Raw genomic sequence first — 19,689 nt, forward strand, 5'->3', positions numbered from 1 at the left:
GAGAGAGAAAACAGGGGCCAAGAAGCAGCATGCAACTCTTCTCCAATTACCTTCTCAGGAAAGTTCATGACCTCTGCTTAATTACTTGACACCTGTCTTAGTGTACGTTTCCTACTTGTAGTTATTTTAGTAAAATATTTAGTTATTACATCAGTCACAGTTATCAAATATGTACTACTAATATTCGAGGACATTAGTCAAGAATTCAACCTTCTGATAATTTATTTGCTGTAAAATTGTCTTTTTTAGCAGCAGAGTTGTGTGGAATGTTGTTTGATATGTCAGATGACTCGACATCAGATGTTTTGGTAGGTCTCACCCATTAGTTTACATCTTGTGTTAATATTCTGTTGGCAACAACGCTGTTGGAGAATTACAAATCACTTCTCCCCTCTGATCACACTCGGATATCACGAAACTACACTCGTCCGCGCTGACAAACACATCCAGCGCAAGAGTGAGAGTGAGAGAGAGAGAGATGGAGAAAAAATGTTTAGTAAAAACCGTAGAGAGATGCCGGCATCAGGTGTTATGGTGACGTCAGTCATTGATGAAGTCCACATCACATGATGTGTTCCCCACTTTCACATGATGCTAGTCACCCCACATCCGCTACATCGACCGACATCGTCAACTGTCACAATGACAACAAGCAGACTACAGGTGCAAAGTTCAAGGGTCAAAACACTCGCCTGTCACTACTGCAGTCTGAGACTCTGGGTTCCGATCTCGTCTCGAGACGCTGTCTGTATGTGTCTGCAGGGCTGATCATCGGAAGTTTTCTTCTGGGTTTTTGTTTCCTCCCCTCCCTCTCACCCAAAGCGCCAAGTCACCTCAAGGTGGAAGCACTTTCCTACTAAATAAACATATATAGCATTGGCAACTGTTTCTCGGATAGAGAGTGAGGGAGTGAGGGAGAGGTGTAGTTTTTTGTGTCAGTATATAGCAGTCCTAATAGAAACCTGTTCAGTAAAAGTTCCAGGTGTTCCATAAAACCAAATGGAGTGAGCGTATTTGTGTCTCCCATCTATGTAACATATATATGTGTGTGTATGTCTTACAGAAGGTAATGCATTCTTCTAGCTGCTTGTCTATAAACATTATTTGTAACAAAAGCATTGTCTACGAATATATCTTGCGAGAGCAGAATACTTTCCAACAAAAATCGTTGATGACAAAAGAAAGCTGTATTTCAGTAACCGGAAGTGGCCATCGTGCCCTTTGACCTTTCGCACATGCGCAGTGGACTTGCGTGTGTTGACGTTATTAGGTGCCTCCGTCAACGAACAAAGTAATGAAAATTTTCTGGTTTCATTCTGTTTTATTTTCGTGAAATGTAAAGCGAATGACAAATAGAGCAAAAGGAAACGAAAAAAAAAATCACAGCTAAGCTCCGAGGCCAGGTGCAGGAAGCGAGGGTAAGTCGTTACCGTTGAGCAAACAGGAAATCAAGGAAAAATGTTTTTTCTCTGTTATTACAACACACTGTCCCAACCACGCTGACATTTCTATTTTTCTCTTCACCCAGGAAATCTGGAAATAGCCATGGTCTCTGAAGTAAATCAGCATCTGAGGAGTCTGGGATCACCATATAACTGATTAACATGGAGGGCAGCTTACTTTCGCTTCTTGCATACAACATCTGCATGCTTCTTGTGATTGCCATTCATGCGTACACACACACATGTAGACATATACACACTTGCACACATATATACACATATCCATACATGTACACACGTACACAGCTCTCACTTGGTCTGAGATGAATTCCATGTGTACCACGAGTTAGCCTTTAAAACACATCATGTTGTGGGCGGCTGGCGACTCAGACACAGACCTGGGACTGCAACTCCATCCTTCCTCAGTGTCCATTATTACATTAACTCACTTCCATCCAATCAATGCCAGTGTTTTCCCTGACATTCACTCGGTAAGTCGCGGCTACATTCCAATCACTGTCTGCTGTGGGCCTGTGGTCCACTCTGAGGGCCCAGACCCCACCCACAGTGCGTTCTCACTTTTCCTCGCTGCTCACTGTTCACACAGCAGATTCAGCCATGAACAACAAGTTCTCTGACTGGAATGGTAAATGTTTTTTGTGAGTATTGGTTCCACTATCTCATCTACTGGACATGGAGGATCGTGTGCTGTCTGTCAAACATCTGGAGGAGGCCACCATTCGCTAAATCACTATCGGCAACAATGATACACAGATCCTTCACTCGGCTCACTTCATTAAACATTCAGTCTGGCGAGCAATTATCTTCCTCAGCTCATCCATCCTGGGGATGAACAGTTACTACTAGCAGTCTGCATACTCACTGGTGGGTACAAGAGTATACAGTATCATGCAGTGTGTGCTGTTGTTTGTGTGTACATTTGGTGTCTGATGTACTTCACTACTTTCCTACAGTTTTCCTGGTTTACTTCACTTTAAAATTCTAGCTTTCTTCTTTTTTTAGTTTTACATTATTTAGTTTTTGAGAGCTCAATATTTTTAGACTTGCCCAGAGAAGCACGTTAAGAGATAAGGAAATAAAAAGAGACACACACACAAACACACACACACAAACACACACACACAAACACACACACACACAAACACACAAACACAAACACACACACACAAACACACACACACACAAAACACACACACACACAAACACACAAACACACAAACACACACACACACACACACACACACACACAAACACAAACACACACACACACAGAGCGTTGATAAAAGACAAACATGCATTTGCTGAGATATTAATATATTACTCAAACAGGAAGACAAAAATGGCAAGCAATGCTCTAAAATTATACAAAAATTACACATAAAAATCCTGTGCCCATACAAAGTGATCAAAGATGTCTCCAGGGACCTCAGGCACTAAGAGCATAAATATCTAACATATATTTGTACTCACATAAATACAGAACATAAAAAGAGCAACATAAATACAGAAAAGCTCCTTGGTGGCACAGTCAGCTTTAATGCAAAAAAAAAAAAAAACATTGTAAGTATCAGTTTCGCCAAGTTTTAAAATAAGATAAGTCTGTGGGTCTGTAAGTATATTTTGATAATTGTCATTTAATTATCTCACTGATGAGGTCTGCATCTGAAATAGTGATAATCATGTACTTAAACCAGCTTGACACTATCTCAACATGACTATCAGCTCACAGTTGCTGCTCTACAACAGACCTGCAACTGCTTGATTATAAACTGCATTATTTTACTGACATGAGCTGCTGCTGTCCTTAATATTCCTGAGGCAAAGAAGGTATCAATAAAGAATAACTAAAAACATGTTTATGGTGTAGGTCTATGGTGGGTAGGGGTTGTTTTACACCGAGCCAGCAACTAAGACTATATAATGACAAGGCAGCCAGCCATGTAAACAGATGCCACACACAGAGGAACAACGTGCCCGAGACGAGATCTGAACCCAGGACAGCCAATCTTCACTGTATTGGTGACAGGCGCTAAGTGAATGCAATTCTCCACACTCACTCACGCAGTATTCAAAATGTCTTTAAAATAAAAATATTATTGATAATAATCAAAATAATCAGCCACAAACTAAAATGAGATTCAACATGAAATAAATTTTCAGAGACTAAAAAGAATTTATAGAAAAATATTATATTACAGGCCATCACAGATGCTTTTCTAGTGGCATGCAGGGTGTGTGAGGCTGGAAAACCAACCGAGGAAGCGTCTAAGTGAAATATATGTAGGTATGAAAGTACAAGATTACACTGTACATTATAATGTATAGTCCATTTATTGTCCATGCTCATGAACCCCTGACCCCAGACCCCTAGGCTTGAGTGAACATTCCTATCTTCTCTCCATACCAACAAAAAGCTGTGTGATGATTGGCGCTGTGAAGCATGGGAAGCTCGTGAAGTTTACAAAACTGATTCTAAATATATCAGCAGATACAAACAAGCAACTTCACACTATTCACACTCCATTTCTCTCTTCATTTTTCCTCTTTCTCACTCACTCCCATTCACAGAACGGAAACGACAGGCTATCCTTATTAAAGATATAAAGATAATTACAGTTAGTTCGCCACTAAGTACACGGGTACATCAAACATCTGTCTTCAAACAAGTTTCTGTACAGTGATCGGTCTGTTAATCACATTGTATACAACTGTACAACACTGTATAGTTTGTACACAGTGATCGCAACTCCCGCGACTGAGACCTGAGACATTTTGTAACAACTGAAATGTCAGCACTCTGGTCAGTAACAAAACTGTTTGAGACATTCATTATCTTTGAGAGTAAATGCAAATGTTGAAGGGGAGGTCAGAGGTCGTCAGCAGACACTTTCGCCGGCTTTGTTGAAGAAGCCATGTTTGCGCCTCATCTGAGCGTTCATCACCCAGGAGATGTGAGACATGACCACATCGTCCAGATTGTGACCCTGAGGACAAACCACATCACTAAATGAGTCCCCCACTGAGACATGAATTAAGGAGAAACAGATAGAGGGAAAGTGATTATACTTTTACTAAAATCATCCTGGTGAAGTGACTGCTTCGTGTAAACAAAGTGAGGATGACACTCACCACTGTGGTCTCCAAGAGAATCTTAGTTGTTACTCCGTTGTCCATGACGATGAAGGTGAAAGAGTTGTCATCAAAGGCCCAGTTGGGAATCTTGCTGAACTCATACATTCTTATCAGCCTCTGTAAGAGATTGTATCAGAGTTAGTAACTCACTCACTCATCATTCACTCACCGGATGCAAGCGTGGACACATACAGGAAGCCAGCAGCACACCGTGAACACTAATTTTTCTTGTTCGAAGCATCGTTTCGTAAACAAGTTTTTGTTCAGCGGTCCCTACTTTCCATACAGATTATAGATTACAGATATGCCAGATATACATCATCATGATGAGACTATCTTTCTCTCCTCGTGTCGACATGGATGATGTGAGTGTGCAGAATAAATTCACTTTCACCAAGACTTACTTTGGTCATCAGGTCCATGATGTGGACACCTTCAATGTTGACAGCAAGCAGACAAAACTTTGGCAAGGTCCTGGAGGCTTTTTGCTACAACAAACAGAAATGTGCTTGTTACTGGGTGCAGCTCTCTGCTTCTAACCCCAGGGTAACTGTCGGTGACATATACCAACCCCCTTACATCTGGGAACTCTTTTGTTCTCCCGGTTCACACCTACGAAGATCACCAAGCACAGGTCAACAACACAACTTCTTCACACGTGTGAAGACAACAACACAAAGGCATGAACACCTGGAGTCCTACACATCACGTGACAAATGTTCTATTGTCTGTGTTCTCGTGGCACTGACCTTCACCTCGAAGAAGACGGAGCCGTACGTAGGCCACGTGCTGATGATCTGAAGGAAGCGCAGACGAGCCTCGTCTTCACTCATACCACGTGACCTGTGGTAGTCTTCCTCTACTACCTGTAGAATAACAATGGTTTATATGTATCTAGCAGCCAGCCCTTCGTCTGGTCCAGAATGTCTGTGAGGAATGCGTTTGCTAATGAGACTGAACTGTGTGAAGAAGCCTTGTCATTGGCTGTGGCATGGAAGTGTGTGGGACTGGCTTTGGTGACACACATGTGACACACAGGTGTGAAGACCGCAGTATAAACAATATCTGCAAGGTGAGAGCAAACACTGGCTAACCACTTATCATCGTTGTACGACTATGACCTGTAGCCAAACACCTGTCAGTGGTCAGCTCTGGTGTTTGTTACCAAGGTGACTACAAACATGGCGCACAGCCACCCGCAGTGAGCTCTGCTCACGCACTACTCACCTTCTTGACGTAGTCCAGGGACTGGTCGGCCGGAAAGCCGCGTGGGAGGATGCTTGGGGCCACAGAGCTGAGGATTACAAACCGACATCAACAACATTTTATGCAGAAATCACATTTATGTGAGATGTTGGTGAGTATGTAGCCGTCTGTCTAATGTGCAGTCGACTTTTGAATGCCACCATGATGGCCTGCTGTCAGTCAAATGTTTGAAAGCAAATGTACTGTCGGTGCCAGACAATGGATTACAACAAGAAGAAGATTGCAGAGTGTGTATCAGCTCCACTTCCACATCCAACAGCAACTTTCTCACCCAACCACTCCAGTAGATAAGCACACACCTGAATTTTTCGAAATGTTTTTCGTCAGAACCGAACTTGGCTCGGTACAGGAGGGCAGCCAGGTGGACCACCTGGGGGGCAGCACAGTCGTGGTAGCCGCGGAGAAAGTTGGGGACCTCCTGAAAAACAGAAAATGTTTACAGTCTGCAACTGTGAGGGTCTTCACACAGTCCAACACCAGTAGTGATTCCAGGGTGAAATAATCACACATTCACTTATTGTCTCACTGTGTCCACAGTTACTTTGAAGACTTAAAGAGGTTGCTATGGTTACATTTTCATGTGGTGTGAAGAGGAACTCTGTGTTGATCATTGCCTTAGTTTTTTTTAAGCTTTGAAACAAAACTATATTTGCCGGCAGTTTCTGGGTGTTGACTAGGTGTTAATGAAACAAAACAACATTACTGTAATGTTCAGTGTAACCCTGTTGTTATTTACAAGTTGCTTGGTATAGTAATAAAAGTAATGACCATGCAATGTAACCATGTGAAAATCTTTCTATGAAGGTACATAAACATAATTTTATCTAGTGATAACAATCAAACAATATTTAAGCACTTCTTTGTTAATTACTTTAAAGCACCCTGAACCCTGTTGTTTCTAAAGAAAGGCTCAATGACATTATGTAACATACCTGTGGAAAGTGGAAATATTTGTCGGCTTCTTCATCCTCCCCTGGACTTGCGTTTACCCAAATTTTCTTAAGCATAATAAGACCGGGTGCCTGTACCCTACCTGCGACACCCAGATATTTAGTAAACAACATGAAAAAAAGGAAAATATCAGAAACAATTAGGTGATGCTTGCATTACAAGCCAATCGGAGACATTACAGAAAATCTCTGTCATCTTCCGGATATTCCAACTTTAAATACAGTATAAACAGACTCAAACACAGAAATTCTGTATGTATCGAGTAAACAATAAGAGTGAGAACAACATTCTCTCGTCACGTGCTATAGGAGGGCACGTGACAGTAGGGATGGGCAAGCTACTTTTAATTTGTAGCCGGCTAAGCTACAGCTACTTTTTTTCAAAATGTAGCCGGCTACACTACAGCTACAATTTTGCAAAAAGTAGCCAGCTACTTTGGGCTACTTTTAAAATGTAGCCAGCTTCTTTTGGCTACTTTTAAAAGCGTGATGTTATAACAAGTTAGCTGTAGCAACATACACAAACATCAAACATACACACAAAACACTATTACTTGCTTTACAAAGTTTTTATTATAATAATGAAACGGAGAACTGCGATATACCGACAATTTTATTAGTGAATCCATAAATGCTTTCATTCATTCCTTGCACCTTCTCCCCCGCCTTTTTCACACAATAAGTACACGTATTTTACGATTATATTAAACATTTCTGGATCTTTTTCCTCATCCTGTTTTAGTGACAAAGAAATTATATAAGTTTTCCGATAAACATTGTTTTCTATAACTATTTGTTCCTATTACTTAGAAATGAAAACTAAACAGATGCTTAAGTATCAGGTACCTGGTGGAATTTTCAATAAGTTAGGTTATGTGGTGATGAAAAATGTCAACCTCTTATCAATACTGTGACAATGAACAACAGACCATTGAAATAAATGAGTTTGCATGGAATATAAGTAAAACACTGCTTAATCTAATTTAGGCAAGCAGATCATAAGGCATTTTTTTCTAACACTGACACTGAAAACAAAGAAAGGAACACAAACTAATTGTTTCCAAAAGCTGATAGGGTGAAAAGTATAGTCCTGGCATACTAGAATCAGGGCCGGCGCTAGGCTGTGTTGCGCCCTAGGCGAAAGAAAAATTCTGCGCCCCCCCCCCCCACCTCACAAAAAGTGAACCATGTTATATCATTTGTTTTGCAATTTATTTAGTCCTGGTCATGAAATTGATGCTTAAAACCTCACTGTCCTTGTTTTTTGTTGTGCAAAACGAGTTATCAGTTCCTTCAGATTGAGTGCTTTTGCCAAGTCATGCTAATTAGATATGGTGGCCAGCCCAGTCAGTCTCTCTTGCAACATCGTTGATCTCATATAGTTTTTAATTAATTTTAATTTTGGGAAACTCCGTTCTGCACTGGCAACAGAAATTGGAAGGTCAATAAAATTCTGAGAGACACTACAACATTCGGCACAATATCAAATAGCTTATGTTGGATTATGAATATTAAGACTTCTTTGGGGTTCATGTTAGGCTTGGGAAGTCTTCTAGCTACAGCCTGTAATTCAGAACAGAGTTCCTCCACGTCAATGTCTTTGCTGTCTCTGTGCATTAGTGCCTTTGCCAAGACCTCGCAAGATAGTAGAATGTCCTTCCTTGGTTTTTCAGAAATGCTTTGGATATCATAAAGAAATCCAAATAATGCACTGTGCTGCTGAATCTGTTTAAATCTGTCTTCAATGGACGCAGCTCAAACAAGAAAGCTAGGCTTAAATATCACCAGTAATGATTGCGGCGGTTTGTCTCAGAACTCAACGCGAGTGTGATGTGCTAAAGACCACCAGACTGTAACGGACCCGTTTGTGCAATGAACAGTTTTGCAAAAAGTGACACCACCGCTATCGCAGCCCGTTGCATCCACACAATCAAAATAAGCACTATAAGAAATAAGGAGATGAAATTAATGTAAAGAAAGACATAAATCGTGTTAATAAAATATATACAGCTATGTCACAGTGTATAAAATTCATGCGAACTTATCTTTACAAACTCTCATAAAGTGGCTGTAGGACAGTAGCTCTGTTCAGTCTGGCATGGCTAAATGCAGTTCACAACCTTTAGTTTACTGACTCAGCTGTGGAAGGATGATAGCTCCAAGCACCAGAACAGACGATTACAAAGTCAATTCAAACAGCAGCACGAGATGTCTGCAGCCGCTCAGAAAAGGTTTTCACATCGTCCAGTGGGTTTTAAGTTCAAAGTTACAACTACCTCTTCCCCAGTCTCTGGCTGTCCAGCCCTGGTAATGTGATCTGACTTTCTTTAAAGTGGTAGAGATTTATCTCTACCCTTCTCCACCACCCCACTTAGGTCCTTTCAATCTTTCTCATCTCTCTTTCTTCTCTCACGGACAACTATCAAGTAACATGCACCCTTCTTTGTCCAGTCTTCTAGTCTGATCCGACTGGTCATTAACTGTGACAGATTTATCGCTACCTGTGGCCTGTCCACATATAGCACCTCCATCGGCAAGTGCTTTCAATCGTTCTCTCCTTTCTCATCTTAAAGATGAACTAACAAGTAAAACCGAACTGTCTACATGTTTGCTGCTTAAAAATAGTAGAAAAGTGGTTTTCTACAAGAACTCATTACGACCAGATGCACTAGAACCCAGAAGTGTCAAAGAATGGCTTACTAAAATTAAATCTTTTTCGAGAATTTGCTGTCAGATTTGATTAATAACTTATCAGTAAGAACTACTTTTTGTCAAGAAAAGGTACATCTGTTTTTCAATTGCAGGCGTGCATCATACACACATGGATGCTTGCATGCCTCCCAAATCAGACCTACACTTATGAGTAGAGGCATTTCAAACACTCGTGTAAAAGGTTTTATGGAGTGCACACTGATGGAGACAAGAAATGTGTAGCACCTTGCTCTGGTCTTAGTTTGCTGTGTGGTCTAAAACTCAAGCTATCACAGCTTCCAGCCTCTAGACCACCCTGATAGCAGCTACTTTGTTCCCATCCAAAGTCACACCACAGTCACACCTCACAGGTGGGCGGGAAGCAAGGTTTGTCAAGAGAGAGTCTTCTGGACACTAACAATGCAAAGTTGTAAATCATGGTGTCAGGGCAGCTCCCCAAACACAGTCCAGTGATCAACACTGCGTGGTGTCCAGCATAGGGTTTGTTGAAAACAAGAGAAGTATACAGTGTATCGACTGTAGGTCTTAGTACGCATTATCTCTTAATAACCAATTTCAAATATTCTGTCCATGGAGCATAACAACAAGCTAGCCATTCAAACTGTAGACAAACAGATGCCACTTAGATAATAAAAATAAAGATTACAAATTGACAACTAAATTAAGCGTAATACACCAAACGAACAGAAATTTAATAATTAATAAGAAAGTTAAATATTCACGACCATGAGTCACAACAGTAAGTACAAGACTATAGGTCATCAGTGTCAGTAAATAGATATGCTATAAACTTCAAATGGCTCTACCTTGATGTTTGTCTGCTAAAGACTTTAATACTCTTATTAACTAAGAACGCGTTCGTGACATTAGCTAAGTTCCTTCGGGTTAAAAGTTCGTAAGTGTAAACAATATTGAGCATAAAACAGTTGTCATAACCACAGAGAAACTTGCATAGCAAACTCAAGTCTGTGTTGTTGTCCCTGATATCAGCTGTAGTGTTTTCAATGCATAAGTGTGGAACCTCTTCAATAGTAAGATAGAAGAAAGAAAGGTGAGCTTGGAATTAGTGGAATGCGGTCCACTCCATCGTAGGGGTCTGCACTGACCAGGCCCCATCCACCAACCCGCCCCTCCGCTGTCTATCCTCCGCGCCCTCCGCCCTCTTCTTCCCCGCTGGTTAGCTGGTCACTTCAAGTGCGCCCTGTAATAATGGGTTTTGCTGTACTACATCACTACATGAACTGAGACACTCGGTGGTGAAGTCAACCTACAAGCAGAGGAAAAGGTGCCCTCCACCAACACCGCCCTTCCCCGCCCCTCTGCCGCCCTCTACTTGCCTGCCGGTTAGCTGGTCACTGCAGGTGCGCCCTGGGATAATGCGATAATGGGGTTTTCCTGTCATACATGTACTGAGAAACTAGCGTGGTGGTCAGTCTACAAGCAGAGGAAAAGTGTCCTGCTAATATCATTTTGTGAAAATGACATTTTTCCCTAAAATTATTCATTAAAAAAAAAAAAAAAAAAAAAAAAGCAGGCCATTTTTTCCGCCCCCCTCGGTCGCTGCGCCCTAGGCGATTGCCTAGTTCGCCTAATAGGTAGAACCGGGCCTGACTAGAATAGGCTTTAATTATATAGTAGGATGTCAAATGTAGCATATAAACACTGAAATATATTTTTCCAAAATGATCTGATACAAGATATATTTATTTTAAATCTTTAAGCTTGAATTTCTCTGTTTGTCGTTTTTGACATCCAGTCCTAAACTATAAAAACATATTTCTCAAGATTGGCTTGTGCTACAGCAGTAAAATTTTGCAATTTTGTTTAGAAATGCATAAGCTACAAAGTGATGCATTTGAGAGTATGGTATAAACATTACTTTTGATAAAATTAACATTTTTCTAAATATTTTCTAAATATTTAATTGCCACATTCACACTGAGTCGGGGGGTACCATGTCTGATTTCTTATATCTCCTAGAAATCTTGAGATATCAAAACGGCTTATGCATCAGTTTTCTTATCAGTGCCTCTAGTTTACAAAAAAACTCAAAACCTTTGGTATATGACTTATGGTATTGTGTAAATTTGTTTTTAAAATGCTTGTACGTTTTGAAACAAAAACGTTGATTAAAGTCACAATTTTCACTTTAGGTACTCAAAAACAGTTTTAAAGTGCTATATTTATGTTATTTTGTTACTCTATATTTAAAAACCCCTAAAGATATTTATAATATGGATTTTAATTTTTGGAGTGTACCGGTAACCTTAAAACAAATGTACATTCTTTTAGTCCTTCATGGAATTGAATTTGACCAGAACTTTGGCCTCGAAGTTGCTGTCTGTCACCCTAGTGCGCAGCTTTTGTCATGATAAGTCCTGCCAGACTGAACAATCTCTCAACAATTCTTGCATTTGAAACTATACCCACATTTTGTGGCTTCGCAAAATGTAAAAAATTTCAAATAAGGCTGGAAATTGATGGGTACGTCCATCTTCGTTTTTTCAAATGAAACAAAATACCGCTCCGCCACTTGGACGACACAGTACTTGCGGTTACTGAGCGTGCGAGACACGTGGTGTCTGGCTGTCACAACACCGAGCAGTGAGAGCAGTGGCTGTCGTCGTCTTGCTGACACGCTGTCGACGAATGGTCGTGAAAGTAGCCAACATGTAGCCAAGCTACGGCTACTTTCTAAAATGTAGCTACGGCTACAAGCTACTTTTTTAAAATTTGTAGCCGGCTAAGCTACAAGCTACAAAATTTGTAGCCAGCTACAGTAGCTGTAGCTCGGCTACAGCTACTCCCCATCCCTGCGTGACAGTCACGTTCCTACATACACAGGGTGTAAATGGTTCAGCCCGAATTTTCCATACAGTTTCACGTGTGACTCTTCATCTTTGTTATTTATTTCATTTTATCATTCCTTCCCGCCTTCTTCTTTCGTTTTTGTATCTTTTTCTAACACTCACACATTTTATTTATATAGATATATATATATATGTGCAGCATGAGCACTACTCACTGTCTCTGCTAGTAGAGTGCTGTCGGAGCCAGTAGAACTCGGCGTGGGACAGACAGTCAAAGTACATGCTCCGATCTGGCAAACTGTGCACTGTGAGAGACAGCGAGAAACAGTGAGAAACTGCGAGAGACAGCGAGAAACAGTGAGAAACTGCGAGAGATAGCGATAAACTCCGAGAGATAGCGAGAAACAGCGAGAAATGGCGAGAAATAGCGAGAGACAGTGATAAACTGCGAGCGACAGCGAGATACTACGAGAGACATGACCCCATCAATCACCTGATCTTCAAAAGCTGAGCAGTACTCATCACTCACGCCGGCATGCACTCACCAAGTGCTGCTCACTTCTCGCATACTCACACACCCAACACGAGATCAAACTCACTTCCGCCCGCAGACGACAGGAAGAGGCTGTACTCGGAGGAAGTTTTGATTTGGAGGCGATTAGTCACTTCCTGTTTGATGTTGGCCACCTTCGTCCTGCTGCCAGCTTCTATTGTCTGCAACACAAGTGATGCTCAGTCATCTCCCTGGTGTCGCCCTCGTCCCTCCACAATCGTATTTACACAACAGAACAACGAGGCACTTAGAATCCATTAGACGAAGCTTGAGCTACAGTAAACAAGAAGTCTTCACTTAGTGTTCATTGTGTGACCCTTGAACTGCACTAGTCAACTACATGAGCCTCTGGCTACACTTTCAACAAAAAGTATTTCATTAGCAATCACCGTAAAAGTCCTTCATCTTTCTACCTCTTTCTCTAAGACTAGATTCACTTTGTTATTCATTTAACACAAACCAACCAACCAACCAACCAACCAACCAACCAACCAACCAACCAACCAACCAACCAACCAACCAACCAACAAACAAACACACAAACAAACAAACAAACAAACACACAAACACACAAACAAACAAAAGCAAGGGCCGTGCAGGACGGGGGACAAGCTCACCATCGTGGTCCCAGACGGCAACAGCAGCTGCACGCGGACGTTGGGTTGTCGCTTCACCACGATGTCGTGCTCAAGGTAATGGGGAGGATACAGCCGGCTCCCCCACCTGCCAGGTACAAGAGCCTATCTTCCAGCTCAACATTATTTATCTTTAGAAAAAAATCTTTTTAGCGAAAGTTTGACTACTCAAACATAAAGAACATTCAATAAGGCTAAAACTGTTTACCTTGTTTACAGTGTAAATAACAACTGATGTAAACATCACTGGGACCTCCACCCCGCCTCTGTTCAGGTTAGACACCGAAATATTTTAAAATGACTTCGGAAAGGACAAAAATTATTTTTAAAGAATTAGAATAACTTGTGTGAGACTCTGAAGTTTGTGGCTATAAAAGTTGAGACACTAAAGTGTGTAACCATGGAGACAGAAGATGGAGGCAGAGGGAGGTGAGAAGATGTTAGTGAGGATAAAATTGTGGCAGAAGGCGAGGAGATAATCAACCCACGGCTCCATTAACAACATCTTGTCATGCATCATTACTGTAGCTCATGTTGCCATCTGACCAAAGACTCTCAAATGTCAAACACTTTACCTATCAGACTCGTGTTTATTTCCAGGCAACCATTTTAGCCGCATTTTTCCCGCATAATTTCGCCATTTTCACACTCTTCGTGAAACCGGAAATGGAAATGGTGTTTGCCCTAAGCGTTCAGAAGTTGTACATGAATGTGTTGTTTGTTGTTATATATCATTATATTATAATATTATTATATTATTAGGTGTGCTAAACCAGACTGAATCCATCCATGTTTCTGCTGTTGAAAATTAGGAAAATGAAACCGGAAGTTGAAAATCATATCAACATGAGGCAGCACACCAGCGTCACAACATGAAGGTATTGCGAGGTCGTCGGTTCAGATCTTGTCTCGGGATACTTTTTTTCCCTCAAAATCTGGCGCCTGCTCTCGTCTCTAGGTGGCTAACAGTTTATACATTTAATAGGTTTATAAAGGTCTACATCTTTGATTTTGAAATGTCTATACATTTAATATATTATACACAGCCATTCTAGGAAAAGACAAAGAAAACTGAAAGTTGTCCTCACATTTTCTGGTTCGTCAGCAGGTCGGCGCAGCTTCGTGCTTGCGGATGTTTTGATCCGTTGACAAAGCCGAGCACCTGGTGGTAGAGCTCTCCGACAGGTGTCACTGTGATGCACAGCAGCTGCAGCAACTGCCAGCCACGGTCCTCGCTGGACCTGCAGTCACCACGTGACATAATGTAGCACTGGTGACATAGTGTAGCACTGGTGTGACAACCACACGTGGTGCGCATGTCTGGCATGACAAGTGTGTTGACAGTGTGTGTTGATAATAGAATATTGACAAAGTGTGTTGACCTCTATGACATGTAACACCAGACGACATGTTACACCTCTCACACATGTCAGAACACCAGGACACCTGAAGTCACACCATCACACCACACATCAGTGTTACACTCACCTGTCGGGATTGTTGGTGAGCTGTTTGATCACCTGGCAAAAGATTTCCTCCCTGAGATATTTCTGTAAGGACACAGCAGGTCACGTGTGGACAGGTGTTACAGGTAACTCAGGTATTACTCACATAACACACACTGCTTTCCATTCTAGCCTCCAGACAGCATAGCCTTATCATTGCACGGTGCATTCTCAGCAACTTCATTGACAAACGAGAGGGAATTGATAATACAATAATAATAAAGTGAGCTTAGCGCAACATCCGGGTCCTATAGGCAAGCTAAGGGCGCTTCACAGAAAAAGAAGACTATACCAGTGTGGGTTCTCATTTAAAGATAAACAAGACTACCCCAGTGTGGGTTACCGTTTGAAGCCTGAGGTCTTGTTGGTAGTTGAGAGTCACGTGTGTACCTTGGGATCACGTGACTCATGGCTGGCGGCCAGGCCCTTGCATGTTGATAGCATCATGGCAAAACTCATTTCGACCACATTTGTTTCAAGATCCTGCTTCCCGAAATAACAGTTCTTACATTTCTGTCTGTTCCCAAAACGGGTGGACGGCGGTAAGCCCTACAGGCTCGGCTACCCACGGCCTGGTGACTTATTGATGACAAAGATTATTGGTTCTTGATGACAAAGGGAGATAACTTACGTTACGGCGAGCTGGCTCTATCACCCACTCATTGGCCAGCTCCATGTCCGTCAGCTCGTGTGAGGGCGCTACATCCTTCATGTACTGCTGGATAGCTAGCGCCTGTTAAGGGCGGTAACCAAGACAACGCTCACAACATTCTGACACAAATAATCTGATACAGGAAGTGACGACAAAACTCAAGAAGGACGAACAGTTTTGAGCCAGCTTCCTGCTATTCTCCACATGACCCCTGACCCTTGGAGCTGCCTGCCGCTGAGGTCCTTAGAGAAGGTCGGTCTATCTGACAACCAAACCTTCCGACCTTCCGAGATAGAATTGTTTTGTCTACAATGTCCACAAACTCAGTCGCTAGATGTCGTCCTCCGCAGGACTTGATCACAACATTGCAGGACAGCTCACAAGTCCATGTCATTTTGTCATCAGTCAGTCCTTCTCGAGATATGTGATATGACAATAAATGTTTCTTAGAAAACTCTTTCAAAATAAGTAGTGTGTGAAGTGAGGCGCCACCTGTCTCACAGCATCACCAAGGATACCAGAGAAAGCTCTGCACGCCGGCCGCCTCAGGTCCTCGCGACCACAGGTGCGCTTCAACAGCGGCTTCTTCAAAGGCTCCCGCGTGAACTGCCACAAGGTGTCGCCTCGGTCACGTTTGAGTGAAGCCTTTTGTAGCAACTTCGTCACCGTGTTCTCGGACAGTGGACTGAGAAAGAAGTGAGGTCAACGTCAATGAACTTCAACCTTAGCTTTGTGGTCTGACCTACTGAACCGACAACGACCCTTGACCTCAGCTCCACTCACCACAAACAGTGTAAGCAGCACATATAAAATGCTCCGATACATCTTAAAACACTAGCAGCCATGTTCTATGATCCACTTAATAAAACATTTAATAAAATGTCCAGTGTGTGTCTTGAGACATTTCATGAGTGTCACAGTAGTTTTCTGCTCTCTAAAACATTCCATATCACGTGTTTCTTATCAGGAGCATCAGTCCATAGACCTGCATGTAACTCAGATATCAAAAGTCAAAGCCTGTCACGTTACCGGAAGTACTGTTTGGAGTACAGCTGTAGTGTCTGCGGCTTGAAGTCCACGTCACACATGAAGGTCGTGGAGTCCTTCTTCAGCTGCACCATGACACAGCCCTGACCCCAGGTATTAGAGATATTATTATTATTATTATTATTATTATTATTATAGCAAAGATGATGATTGATTTATAACTTATTTTAAGTGCGACATGATTCTGACGGGGATTCAGAAAACATAAATTTTTCGTTTCAAGTTTTACAAGAAACTGTCGTGTTGACATCACCGTGAACTCTAGTCATAGAATGCAGGAGAGGACTGAACTCTCCACTAGCGAGACTTCAACTAATGTGGACTTTACACCTGTCCCTCCAGTTCTCTACCTTTTCTACCTCCGTTCCTGTTCTGTCCAGAGTCTTACCAACATGTCTGAAGTAGGTTCTTCCATGGCTGCTATGACGTAAACCTTGTCACGTGACACGGTGGCGACACTTCCGGTGCGTTTGCACGTGCCCTGCAGCTGCGTCTCCCCGTTAAACTCGGAGTAAGGCTTGGTCAGGGTTAAAAGGTCGCCTCGGGTCAAGGCCACGGAACCACCTCCACCACCTTTGTGAGAACACAGTCAAGTTCATTACATTCTACCTGTATTTTTTTTAATCTTTTCCTAAGAGAAGCTGTAAAATATTTTGTTCATATTTTGCTCTGTTGTCATTTTAGTTCTATGGACTACAGGACACTCCTCTGACAATAAACTCCTTAGGTGTTCCAACCGGGGTGGATTGTAATATTCTGTGTCTGTTGAATGACAGTTTTCTTCTTTCCTTTTTCAGGACGCAAATTATTTTGACCAGCTCTGTAGCTTCAAATGGTGATGTGACAAATCTGAACATGACCGTTTAATGGAAGGGAGAGCGGGCGCCATACCTTGCGATGTGACGTCTTGAATCACCACCGCGTACTGAGAACGCATGCGCAGGCCGTCGACAAAGGAAGTCAGTAGGTTGTAGAAATCGTCTGAGTGGTATGTGGACACCAGGTAGTCGTCTGCTTTTATCGTCCGAATCGTAGCATTCTGTCTGCCAGAGGACAAGAATAAGTGTCTGACATTAGACAGGACATCACAGATGTGTTGAGCATGCGACAGGGTGTGTCTGGGGTGGGTGGATAAATACTACCTCTGTGGGCACAGGGATGTTCGCTGGCAGAGAATAAGCAGACAGGCTTGAGAACAATATTCACAGATGTATAAAGTTACAACATACGAACTAGGGACGACAGAGTGAGTGTCGGCCTGACAGCAAACTCTAGAACATCGACGAGCAAAGAGCCCGAATGGTACTGGCGAAGACCCAGCAAAACTCAGAAACTTGTCACGAAGAATGATTAAGCAGAACCAATGACAGTAAATAATGGATGGTAGATCGACAGCCTGATGGAATGAATCGATGAAAAATGAATGAATAAACCGCACGTGGGTGCAAACAAGGAGACAAGGGGAGCTACCTTCCTTTGATGATGGAGACTATCTCCCAGAAGGCGATGTGCATGCGGATGGTGTCGGCCTCGTCCAGGATGTACAGTCCTTTGTTGTTGACGGCGATGACCACGCTGGACAGCGCCACACCCGGCCCCACCACCTTGGGGGCGTCGTAGAAACGAGAGAAGAGCAGAAACCACTTGTCCTTGGCCAAGCTCACCGTGTCCTCCTTCAGAGACATCAGCCTCGGTCTCGTGACAAGGAGATTTTTCTGAACGACCTCCTTTATCTGGAAGTAAGGAAGAGAGGAAAGGAAGACTAAAACGATTGTGATTTCTATATAAGACGAACACACATACGATTTTTAACTAGCAACATTTGTTAAATTATTATAATTCTCTCAAGTTACTGTAAACGTTCGCAATGTAAGTAGTCATTAAGAAATTATTGTTAGATATTTCATAAACCAACATTATACAGATTGCATGAGATATAATCTTCCCATTATGTGAGTGTTTGTCACGTGGGAATGGTCTGGGGGACACGAGGAATGAAGGTCGAGACTGAATTAACCACGTGAACTCAGCCAGAGAATGTGAGGGAAGGCCTCATGCACGAGCTGTCAGAGAGAGTTGTGTAGGACATGGACCCTAAGTGGTGAGAGACTAATCAAGCGACAACAGAGTTTCACAAACCACCGGAGTGTCGTCTGCCGACAGGAGACAGGTGTGAACCTGGGTGAGAGCAGAGTGGCCTTGATGACATTTGTCACCTCAGCCAGCCAGACTCGAGGAAAGGGATCATGGAACCTGTCACCACAGCTGCTTATGAGGCTGGACAAAAAGAAAAGCCATCCGAGGGGATGCGAAACCTAGCGTGTCGGTAAGAGAAATGGTCTGCAGTCTGTTCCATCATCTCCGACATTTGTAAGACAGGGTTGGATGGGGGACTGGTCAGTGCAGCTCACCTTTTCGACAAAGAAAGCGACTTGGTTCGCTCGCACGGGGTCTTCCGCAAGAAAGTTCTGGACGAACGGCTCCAGCTTCTGGAAGGTGACGTCACTTTGGTGGTCGATGTAGTAGAACTGAGCCGCCATCAGCACCAGCACATCATCCTGAAACAGCGGAGGACATGTGAAGATGAAACTATCAGACAAAGCTCAAATATTATTTTAAAAAAGATACAAAGCACACTACGCGCGCACACACACACATACACACATGTAAACACGTAAACAAGGAAATTAACCATTTCTACTTTTTGTAACGTATGTAGCAGTTCATGCAAGAGGGAGTCAGCACACAAGTTTTCTAATTATGTATATATGCACATATGTTATTTCATTTCATGTTTCCTACAGTTCATGTTTTGAATAAACAATGAATTTCAAGACATACACACGCTCATAAAAACATTTTGTTTATTTTGCCGCCATGCGTTCTGACATACACTTACGACAAGAATAAATGTATTTTGGAACAAATCTTTTATTTTTCTATTTGTTTACGAGTCTTTCTCTT

The 19,689-nt window shown here is 42.3% G+C and overlaps 1 protein-coding gene across 1 annotated transcript in view; it reads right to left on the reverse strand.

The window, feature by feature from the left end:
* Positions 1-3,531: 3,531 nt before the first annotated feature.
* LOC112555603 (myosin-VIIa-like) overlaps positions 3,532-19,689 on the reverse strand; it is a 32,043-nt gene continuing 15,885 nt past the window's right edge. Inside the window, exons 11-29 of the mRNA XM_025224033.1 lie at positions 19,137-19,283; positions 18,196-18,458; positions 17,617-17,768; positions 17,114-17,298; positions 16,708-16,808; positions 16,197-16,363; positions 15,658-15,752; positions 15,010-15,071; positions 14,610-14,762; positions 13,504-13,609; positions 12,933-13,047; positions 12,549-12,638; positions 6,794-6,969; positions 6,161-6,279; positions 5,823-5,889; positions 5,345-5,461; positions 5,000-5,083; positions 4,593-4,712; positions 3,532-4,447 (exon numbers count right to left, since the gene is read on the reverse strand). Coding sequence (XP_025079818.1) covers positions 4,340-4,447; positions 4,593-4,712; positions 5,000-5,083; positions 5,345-5,461; positions 5,823-5,889; positions 6,161-6,279; positions 6,794-6,969; positions 12,549-12,638; positions 12,933-13,047; positions 13,504-13,609; positions 14,610-14,762; positions 15,010-15,071; positions 15,658-15,752; positions 16,197-16,363; positions 16,708-16,808; positions 17,114-17,298; positions 17,617-17,768; positions 18,196-18,458; positions 19,137-19,283 — 2,427 coding nt within the window. The 3' untranslated portion in view covers positions 3,532-4,339. The remainder of the gene's footprint in view (positions 4,448-4,592; positions 4,713-4,999; positions 5,084-5,344; positions 5,462-5,822; positions 5,890-6,160; positions 6,280-6,793; positions 6,970-12,548; positions 12,639-12,932; positions 13,048-13,503; positions 13,610-14,609; positions 14,763-15,009; positions 15,072-15,657; positions 15,753-16,196; positions 16,364-16,707; positions 16,809-17,113; positions 17,299-17,616; positions 17,769-18,195; positions 18,459-19,136; positions 19,284-19,689) is intronic.

Source organism: Pomacea canaliculata, linkage group LG14 (genome assembly GCF_003073045.1).
Source record: "Pomacea canaliculata isolate SZHN2017 linkage group LG14, ASM307304v1, whole genome shotgun sequence".
Taxonomy (NCBI): domain Eukaryota; kingdom Metazoa; phylum Mollusca; class Gastropoda; order Architaenioglossa; family Ampullariidae; genus Pomacea; species Pomacea canaliculata.